Source organism: Nothoprocta perdicaria, unplaced genomic scaffold (assembly GCF_003342845.1).
Source record: "Nothoprocta perdicaria isolate Ctin4 unplaced genomic scaffold, notPer1 scaffold_206, whole genome shotgun sequence".
Lineage (NCBI taxonomy): Eukaryota > Metazoa > Chordata > Aves > Tinamiformes > Tinamidae > Nothoprocta > Nothoprocta perdicaria.
The window spans coordinates 972,189-982,693 of NW_020455272.1; the positions used below are offsets into that span (position 1 = coordinate 972,189).

Here is a 10,505-nt window from a genome sequence, read left to right on the forward strand (position 1 = left end):
TCAGTGCCTTTGGCAGCCCCTGTCTGGGTTCTTCAATGTTTTCTGAAGCTGCTAAAGCACAATCATCAATACAATATCCCTAAAAGTTTATAGACAAACCTTCTTGGATTACACCCGTTCTACAAAGGCAAAGGAAAACTAACAAACAAAAAAACCCACCACCACCACCGAAATAAAAAAAGAAAAAGCAGTTGGGCATTACACCTGTCCTGCATGGATGGTAAAACCTTGTGCAAATAATTATCTCATTTTGCYTCATTCCATTTTGGTGTCTAAACGAAGCATGTTGCAAATACTACCAAAGCTGCTGACCTGCTTCTTCCTGCGTTATTGTGACTCTCTCCTGTTGTGCATCAACAAGACCTGGATCCCAGATCCTCGGTCAGGACAAATCAGCACCAGTTTGGTTGTGCCAGGCTCTCTCCTTTGTGCCCTCTACAATATCCAGGTGGCTGCAGTGGAGGCGAGCCCAGGAAAACTGCTCTCACTAAGCTGCTTTCTGGTAGGGATGGTCCCATTGTGTCCTGTGCTCTTTTCCTAAGCGTTGCTCTTCTTGGGGCCCCTGGCCAGTGTTTTTTCCAATCTCTTTTGCTTGCCGGGCTTGCTTGCAGCCGTGGCCTTGTTGGGACTGGCTCTTGAAGCCTTGTYCCGGGCCCAGCCAGGGCAGCTTTGGAAGATGGTGGAAAACTTCACTTTGTGGCCCCGAGCTTCAGCAGGGGACCCGCAGGTGGCCCCCACGCGGAGGTTGAGTTTGTCAATCCACCTGGAAAGTGTCAGGAAATCAGAGAAKGGAGTGGGAAGGTGCCAAGGCAGAGGTGAAGCTCCGTGCCTGCGACCTGGGGCGGGTTTGGGCCACCTCCTGCCACGTTGTAACCCCTCATCTGCACTGAGGGCATCGGTGCTGGGCCCACAGYCTTGGGGATGACGAAGCAGCGGGGGCCCACCCAGAGCATGGGGACGTCTGCCCTGTGTGCAACCACCAGACRTCTCTCATGGTTGGGCACGGCCCARAGCAAGCACAGGGGCACAGAGCCGATGTCCTTTTGGAGCGACACTTCCCGTTCARAACCATAGAGAGGTTTTGGTCAGCTGAGACCCGTGCAGGGGTCCAACCCCTACTCAGAGCTGGATGAGGTTGCTCAGGGCTTTGACCGGATGAGTTTTGAGTTTCTCCAAGCATGGAGATCCCACAGCTGCTCTGAGCCAGTGCCTGACCACCCTCCCAGGGCAAGTTTTTCCCTATTTGTTATTTCATTATCCTTCCCTATTTCCCATGGGCCCTACCTCTCTGCAGAGCTCACCTGTGCAGGGGAAGGAGCTGGCAGTCGCAGTGGAAAGGGACATCTCGCAGGTTGAGGATTTCCAGCCCCGTGAAGCGGCGCATGTCAGGGACATGACTCATTTTGTTGCTCTCCAGGTAGAGACTTTTGACCTTGGGGCCAAGGCCAGCAAAAGCATCCGAGGAAATCTGCAGTGAAGCAAGGATGAGTCAAAGATAGTGTCTATGGGAGCAGGGGAGCAAATCTGTGCACATGCACACTGTTAATCCCTACAGCCTGGGGAGAGTGTGAAAGTCTGTGCTGAGTCTGTGCTGAGTCTGTACATGGAAAGGTTGTACATGGGCTTAAGCTGCTGCAAGGAAGGGATGGTTTAATTAACTTAATCGGGTCACATTTTATGAATCACTACAGTGACTCCTTGGTGATRTAAAAGGGGCCTGATCCTTAAGGGGATGGTGATAACATGAGTTTTTGGAAAAGAGGAATTCACAATAATGGCAGTGAAGAATATGAAGAAAAAGTGACAAGAGAAGGAGGCATACGGCCAAGCAACTGGGAGGAGGACTCTTTGGGAAGAGGAGCTGTGGGAATGACCTCAAGTCCATTGAAATGAGCAGCAGCCTGTTTGTTTCATTAAGGAATGGTGGACAAAGCARTGAGGGATGTGGAAGGACCTGTGACTGCCCAGACGGCTGGGTGAGGAAGAGAGACCGACCCTGGGGAGATGCGTGTTGGACCCAGACAACGCTCAGGCCAAGCTTGAGGAAGCACCTCCTCTTGCCTGGACTGTGGAGCATCCCCCAAACCACACAGTGGGAATTTGGGGGTGTCCACAGGGCAGAAGCTCTTGGAGAGGCCTGGCTCCATGGGGAGGGATGACATTGGACTCCATGGCAATCTCTAGGCACATCAGCTTTATGGGGCCAACCTGCCCCCTTTGTCTAGGGAATCCCCCCTCTTTTACACACCCGCTCCAGGCCCATGTTGTCCAGGTAGAGGTGCTGCAGGGTGCTGGCCACAGGCAGGAATGCATTGGCGCCTATGGACTTGATGGGGTTCTTGGAGAGCTTCAGCTCGCTGAGGGCAGGCAGCCCCCAGAGAGACTCTGTGGGCACTTCCCTCAGGCGGTTTCCATCCAGGTGCAGCTTCTCCAGCATCTTGGCAGGGCTCAGGGTCGCTGGGGATATGTGGCTGATGGCGTTGGCTGTCAGGTAGATCCAGCGCAGCTTCTCCATGCCCTCCAGGTCGCCCTCAGACAGTTGCCCAATGGCGTTATGCTGCAGGTGGAGGGAGAAGAGGCTGGGGAGGAGCCTGAAGGCGCCCTGGGGTACCCGGGTGAAGCTGTTGTGGTCCAGGTACAGGTAGGCAAGCTGGGGAACACCRTCAAAGGCAGCGGCTTCCAAGGCAGAGAGGTTGTTGTTGGAGAGGTAGAGGTAGACCAGCTTCTCCAGGCCCTGGAATGCCCCGGGCTGCAAGGAGGTGATTTTGCAGCTCTGCAGGTGGAGCGAGACCAGCCTCTTCAACCCGGGGAAGGAGCCCCGGGGCACAGCCCCGAAGTCGTTTCCATGCAGGTCAAGGAGCTGGGTGGTGCTGGGGAAGCCCCGGGGGATCTCCTGGAGGTTCCTGTTCTCGCAGCTGCCGTGCTGGAAGTCCAGGGAGCAGGCGCAGCCCACCGGGCACTTCCTTCTCCCGGCCTCCTCTGGCTGCCCAGCAGGGGCAGTGGGGCTGGGGGATGGCCCGGCCCCTTCCAGGTGGTGCCCACACCTCATGTCCTGAGGCCTGAGCAGCTCCAGCTGCCGTCCCCGGAGCGCCGGGGGGCCGGCACACGCGGCCTCCACGTTCACGCGCGCCCTCCCCATCCACTCGCGGAAGGGGCGCAGGCGGCAGGAGCAGAGCAGAGGGTTCCCAGCCAGGAGGATTTTTGCCACGCCGGCCGGGCCAGCGAGCGGCTGGAGCCCCTGCAGCTGGTTGTTGTGGAGGTCCAGCGTGCGCAGCTGGGGGCTCCTCACAAAGGCCTTGTGCGAAACGTCCTGGAGAGCCGCGTTGTCCAAGAAGAGGTGCTTCAAGGAGGCCATGTCAACGGCCTCCTCGGTGATGTAGGTGATGGGGTTGTGGCCCAGATCGAGGCGTGTTGTCCCAGACAGCCTTGACAGAGCCTCACTGGGGAGCGCCTGCAGTTCGTTGTGGTCCAGGCTCAGCCTCCTCAGGGTGGGCAAGCCAACGAAGGCCTCGTTGCCCAAGACATGAAGGGCGTTGTGGGACAGGCGGAGCCACTTGATCACCTGCAGACCCTGGAAGACCATGTCTGGGAGGTAGACGAGGGCATTCTCACCAAGGTTGAGGAAGTTGAGGAACCCCAGTTGGCCAAAAGCACCYGGCTGGATCTCCTCAATGCGATTCTTCTCCAGGATGAGCTGTTGGAGGAAAGACAGCCCATCCAGAGACTCCTGGTAGATAACGGATATACTATTGGAGGCCAGGTTGAGGTAGACCAGTCTTCCCAGTCCTCGAAAAGCTCCCTCCTCAATGCTCTCCACCTTGCAGTGCTGCAGATTTAAGTGTGTGAGGTACGGGATATTGAGGAAGGCTCCTGCAGGAATGACCTTCAAATTGTTGCCTCGGAGATCTAGTTTTTTTGTGATCTGTAGGTAACACAAGGGTGAATTTATTCCAGGGGTAAAATGCCAAGCTTCCCCCACTCCATCTCCTGCCCCCAAATGGCCTAATACTTCAGTTGACCTGCGGGATGGTGCTGGGTATCTCCGTGAGGTTCCTGTTGAGGCACAGGACGTGGGTCCTGATGTTGTCGCAGACACATGCCGCCGGGCAGCGGCTGGCAGCTGTGTCCTGCAGCACGAGCACAGCTGTGAGGAGCGGGAGGCCCAGGAGAAGCCCCATCGTGGATATCACCTGCAGCCAGAGGAAACGCACCGTGAGGGGAAGGAGCCCTCCTGACAGCAGTGAAATCTGTGYGGATCTGGTGTTTACCAAACCTCACAGCAGCAGGTCTGGGGGCACTAGCAGGGAAGAGGCACAGCTAGACAAAGAAAGCAGTTTTTGTGCTGCTGCAGACTGGGAACTTCTGGACTTTGCTGTGCCGGGAGGCGATGGAGGCGGCCAATGCCAGAAGGGACAAAAGGGACTGGATAAGCTCACAGGCAAAGGCCGTGCTGCTGAAGGGGAGAGGCAGGGCCGTCCCGCCATCCCCGCCCTGTGCTGCCATGGGGCACGGAGCTGCAGAGCGGCTCCCACAGCACCATCAGCTGCTGCCACCGTGGGCCGCCGACTGGTGCTGGGACGTGTGGATTGCTCCTCAGAGCCATGGGGCAGCTCCCATGATAGCCTCTGGCTCTAGAGCTGTGCTTTCCATGGGTTATAAGTGAAGGAGACAGAGAAATAAATATTTCACGTTAGGTTTTAAGCTTTACCTCAAGGATCGCTGATAGCAGGTCCCCTTTAGGACATCAGTTTTGCCTGGGTTGTCTAGATTCACTTAAGGAGGAGCCCACCAGGAGCCAAGGTCAGTGAGGAAGGGGCTCTTCCTTCCTTGTGGCTAGCATAAACGTCTCATGATCTGTATGGGATAGCAGTGGTACGAACGCGCCTTTAGCTGCTCCTTGGCAAGGCAGGCAGCCCCTCGAGCTCCGCGTCGCAAACGCGCTTTCCCCGCACRCCGCGGTGCCTCGGCGCGCGGGGCTGGCTGTGGGCCGCGCTGCGGCCGGGCTGCGCGCAGGCTCTGCTAAGCCGGGGCCAAAATCACCTCCAGCTACGCGGCGTGTTTGGCACTGATGATATCCACTGCTAACCCGGCCGAAGCAAATCAGGGCTCTGCAGGAAGAGGGACGGGGCTGCTTTTGGCAGGGCTGAGTGTGAGGTGGCAGCGAGAGCCCCTCTGCGAGGAGGTGCCGGAGAGGGGCCGAGGCTGCGGCAGCCAAGGAGGCGCTGCCGGAACCGCGGCCGAGGCCCCCCAGGTGCAGGGACAGCAGCAGCAGGGCCTGGCGTAGCTAAAAGCCACCTAAGCAGGGGGCCCCTGCCCCATCCACGCACCCCTGGCTCCGTCCTCCCGCCGCACACAGAGCCAGCGGCCACCGGCGAGTGCCCCGAGCGGTCCCCAGGGCTTGACGTGCGTCCCGGCCGCCGCTGTCACCCGCGGCGCTGCCACCCCGGCCGCACTCACCTGGGGCTGGGGTAGCTCGTGCCCAGGGGCTGCGGAGCGGGAGCTGCCCGAGTCCGTGCCCGTGTCCGGCGGCGCCGCTCCGGCCGCCTCCCCCGTGCCGGCGCTGGTATTTACTTTTCCGAGCAGGAGCGAGCGCTGAATGGGCCGTTGTGCCGCACTCCAGCAGCGCTCCCGGGACGGAGCCAGCAAAAGGGGGAGGAGGAGGCTGGAGGGAAGGAAGGGATGAGCCCCTTGGGGACAGGGCAGGGACCCCGCGGGTACGTCCTGCTACTGCGGCAGAGGGAACCCRTGTCCCCGGAGCAGCCAGCGTGGCGGGTGGGAGCACCAGCCCGGGAACGAGTGTCACATTGAGGCTCACCATTTTCTGCGCCTGGCCTTGTCTTTCCTGTCTGCATAACTCACAGGAAACGCAACTGTCCGGGGCAGAAAGTCACCACCCATCGAACGGTGCAACTGCAGCAGTCCGGCTGAGCAGGAGCCGTGCGGCTCGCACGCAGGGACCCCGGCGCCTCYCAGCGCCATCCCTGAGCGAGACCGGCTGCACAGGCATCCTTCCCTTCTGCAGTTTCATCCCTTTTTGAGTTCCCTAGTTCTGTTTATTTGCTTGTTCCAAGGTGGGAGTGCACRCGTGAAGGGTCATTTCCTCGCAGACCACCTTTGCTTGCCTCCCTGCCTCTGCTATTCCATTTGTTTTCTTTCTCCCCAGRGAGGTATTTCATTCTCCTGGGGAACATGAGCTGATCTACAAAAAACTTCCACTCAGCAGTGAGCTCGGATAAGTGCCTGGGAGGCCTGGAGGCGAGTCTGCCAGGGGAAGAGGTGGCCGGTAAAGGAGCRGGAGGAGTTTCCCCCTCCTTTCTGCAGGCAGTCCTTTGCTGTGGGCCGGCAGGGGCAGGCACGTGTGGGCCAGGCTGGCGAGGGGGCCGCRGCTTGGGCTGCTCAGGCGGCGGCTGTGCCCCGGCCTGGCACGTTCCCCTGCGCCTCCCGCCTCCGCCGGCTCCGGAGAGGGGTGGCTTCCCCTCTGCCCCTTCTCCYGCTCCTGCTTCCCAGAGCCCCCCRGCCCTCACCATAGTTGTCCCATCCYTGTGCGCTCCGGGATGGGGAGCGCTCCTTGCCTCCATGGTGCAGGTTCCAGTCCCAGCGAGCTACCCCTGGAGCTGCCGATGGGTGAGYGCAGGGAGAGGCGGCTGTGCCAGCCTGGAAGCAGAGCCGGGACACGCTGGTGGTGCAGGCGGAGCGGGCACCAGCCTGTTGGTCCTCGGCGCTCACTGCCCGCAGCAAATCACGGAGACCTGGCTGTGGGGATGGYGGCTGGCTGCCTGCCCACGCCTGGTGCTGAGGTTGGCACGCGCTGTGCTGAACASCAGCTCCATGGCACGGCTCCTGGCCATGAGTCCAATGGGGAAACGCAGTGGAAGGCAGCCAGGTGCTTGAACCTCATGCCTCTCCCGGCGCCCTTCACTTTCTCCTGGTCATCTGCATCCTTTCTCACCRCACACAATAGGAGGAAGCCACCAGCGCAGGCTGTGCTTCCTCGCGGGCKGCACGGGAGGCGAGGGGAGGGAAGCTGCAGCGCTCCGTCGCTGGGCTCTTTCGGAGGGAGGCGAAGGTGCTGCGGGCGCCAGCCAGCCCGACAGCCGCCGCGGCAGGTAACGCCCGGGCGCCAGCCGGCACTGCCGCCCCTCACGGTGCCGCGTGGGAGGGCGACGGGCAGCGAGTCGGGATGTGGCGGGAGATGTGACGGGCCCTGGGCACTACCTGCTGCAGGAGGGTGTCATCGGAGGCGGAGATGCAGCAAGGGAGATGCTGGAGTTGCACTCACCGAGCAAGAGAGCTGGGGAGGTTGGCAAGGCTGCGAGGGGCTGTGGGCTTGCTGCCCACCTTGGGGCCGGAGGAATGGGGGAAACGAGAGGCAGACGGCGCAGCAGGCGCTGCGGGTGCTCAGGGGCGCGCTGGAGCTGCAGCGCCGCGGGCTGCAGCCGGGCACCGAGTACCGCGTGCGCGCAGTGCCCTGGCGCGGGCGGCCGTGGCCGTGCTCCGGACCGCAGCAGTGCACAGCAGGCTGGCATCGCACGGCCCAGGGGCGCCCGCCCGACACCCACCCCTGGGCCCCGGGCACCAGCACCTCTGCCACCCTCCTCATCCTCGCGGGCCTGGCCCTTGGGCCCTGCTGCGGCTGCGGCTGCCTTCCTGGTGCTACTATGACGAGCACGAGGCGCCCCTGCGGCACACGGTGCCCCACAAGCGGCCACCCACCGTGGGGACGAGGGCCCCGGAGCTGCGGGCAGATCCCGCTCACTGGCAGCCGCCCGCAGCCCCACGACACCCCCTACGTGCCCCCGTGGAAGAGCCCAGTGCCGAGGCGCTCCTCGGCCTCCTGGCGTCCGGGTCTGCCCTCTGGATCTCCCCTTGGGATGTGCATGAAAACTGAAGCTGCCAGGCTGCTGGATGAAGGCTCGGTCAGTGCACAGCTTGTGACTGCTCCTCAGAAATGGGGAATTTTCCTAGTGTCCCTGCGGGAATTTTTGCCGTTATTGTTTCTTTACCCAGGCATGTACTTATTCCAGAGGTGTAGGAAGGGAGTCATATATTCCGGAGGTGTAGGAAGGGAGTCGTTTTTGCTGTCTCTGGCCCCGCGCAGCACATGAGGTGAGCACACTTCACCATGGACGGTTTTACTCTACCAAAGGCCACCTCTACCAGGCCTGAGGAAGCAGCCGAGGGGCTCCGGCAGCTCAGGGAAGGCCAGGTGGCAGCTGTGAGCAGGGAACACTGCGGCAGAGGACGCAGTTCTGTCCTGCCCTTCTCACTGCTGTCCTCCAAGCTCCATCACCCCTCCGTGGAGCAGGCCTCCCCGTCAGGGCACCAAGCAGGGCAAGCAGCACCCTGCGCTCTCGGAGGGGACACCCGTGCCAGCAGCTGGCTCTGAAGCAGCGCCGAGGCTCGACGGGAGCTCCAGGACCCCGTGGGAGAGACTGGGCGCCCGCCTTCGAGCAGCACCAGGGCTAGCGCTGGCCGGCAGCCCCCAGGTGAAGGTGTCACCTGAAGGTGACACCTTCGCAGTGACGAGGGGTCCTGCAGCAAGGCGCCGTCCAGCTCCACTCCCTTGGGATGCCCCAGGGGAGACCCTGGGCAAAGGGGAACGTTCCCTGCAGGCATCACCCTGCAGCAACTGCCCAGAAACACCAACCACGCAGCTCTGCTGCTGGGGGGACCTGGCAGGCAGTGGGGCACCTTCCTGCTCCTGAGCACCTTTTCACCTTTCTCAAGCCCATTAACTGCTCTGACTTGTCTGGCTACAGCCCAGGACAAGGCATCAAGAGGCAACTACCTTCTAAGCCCATGAAGGTATTTCTGAGGCACCCAAGGGCAATAGTTTCAGATGGCTCCTGTCCTGCAGGACAACACCCTCCCCCATAGAGAAAACAGAGCAGGAGTGACCCYCCCAAAAGAGCAAAACCAAACATATAGAAAGTGAGATGCATAAAGAGGCCATTTTCACCCTCAATTTTCATTAAATATCTTTGCTTTCCATTTAAGAAACCATTTTATCTTTTCACAAGACCACCCGTCCTCCTCCGTTCTCGTCACTTGCTCCCCCTGAAGCGGTGCACTGCTCACACGCATTGTTACACACTACTGCAGCACCTCCTTCTCGTTACTGATGCTGTTTGGCCGGACACATAAAGCTCAGATTAAAAATATTCCCTTCAGAAGTGGTGCTCTTGGAGCGAGTTGGTTGCGCAAGAGGATCTGGAACAACACTGCAATGAACACTCAGTCCTTCAATGCAGCATTGGGAGCTTATCGTTCTTTAGGAGCAATTCCTAATACAAACAAGGGTTAGAAAATCTTTTTTTTTTTTTTTTTTTTTTTTAGACTGACACATAAGCCCACTCTAAGGAAGTTCAGTCTCCATGTCCCACCCACCCAGGAGTAAATCTGCCTGCACACTGTCACATCCATGCCATATGTCCTCCCTTGTCCTGTAGATATCCAGTCTGGATACCAGGGCCAGCAGAATCCTTAAGTTTTGTTTGCCTGCAAAAGAAGCTCTAGTTGGAATCTCACAGGCATTACATTTTTACAGCTTAACCTCCTAAAATCTCCTTGCACAGGCACAGACCTAATGGCTGGAAACCACAAGGYGGCTGAAGACACAAGATGAGTGGGTCAGTACACCTCTATGTCCTTTGCCCGTGTCTATCCCATCCCAGGAAGGGGCAAGGGGAATGACAAGAGGCCAGGTTGCTTCAAGAAGGGCTGTAYCAGGCTCAAGCCTTTAAGAAAATACAGATCCTTTGGTCTTGTTTTCCCTCCTCAAGCTCATGGCAACACTTACATCCTGCTGAAGAACAGGGATGGGATTCGGCAGAGGAGACAGGGCTCAGCCTGAGAGCTGGGGCTGAAGCACTTTATGTACCTGCAGGTACCCTAACTCCAGGTGATTCCAGCAGGTTGGAAAYCAAATTCCTACCTTCTGCACAGAAGCTGTGAGAAAATGGCATGCCCTTGGCAGCCTCTGTGAGGAGCTGCAAAGCGACACCGCTTTCCAGAGCCTGCTGGAGGGCAGCGCCCGCAGCTTCCCAAACCCTCCCCGCTTCTACCCACCTTGAGCAAGGCCCGACGTGGAAGAACTCGAGCAGAGATTCCATGGATGCAGGCCTTACACATCCCACAGTTTATTTAGCATAGTGACCCAAACGCTTTCCTCTGTCAATGGCACCAGTGTTTCCTGCAGCCCCCTGCCAGCTGTGGCACGGGCTGCCTCTCGCCCCAGAGGGACAGCGAGGCCACCCCTCGCAGGGCCACCGACCTGTGCTGCGAGCCCCGTCCATGCTGCGCCTCGGCCGCGAGGTCAGGCGAGAGAAGAGGAACCTCCTCCCACCAGAAACAGGGAAGACCAGGAGGAGCTGACAGACAAACTCTTTGCCCCCCAAAGAGCAACAGAGGAAGGGATTCCTAGAGGCCTGAAAAGGTATGTGACGGATGTGGGAACGGGACCAGCCTCTGAATCACCTCGAGTGCTCCCAGGTCGTGCAGGAACC

The 10,505-nt window shown here is 59.5% G+C and overlaps 1 protein-coding gene across 1 annotated transcript; it reads right to left on the bottom strand.

Annotated features, from left to right (window-relative positions):
• Positions 1-537: 537 nt before the first annotated feature.
• CHADL (chondroadherin like) lies at positions 538-5,898 on the bottom strand. Its single transcript, XM_026038278.1, has 6 exons — positions 5,816-5,898; positions 5,622-5,662; positions 4,020-4,120; positions 2,249-3,922; positions 1,302-1,468; positions 538-763 (listed from the first exon to the last, which is right to left on the bottom strand). Exons 1-6 carry the CDS (start codon positions 5,896-5,898, stop codon positions 538-540), a joined length of 2,292 nt encoding a protein of 763 aa, XP_025894063.1.
• Between the last annotated feature and the right edge of the window lie 4,607 nt (positions 5,899-10,505).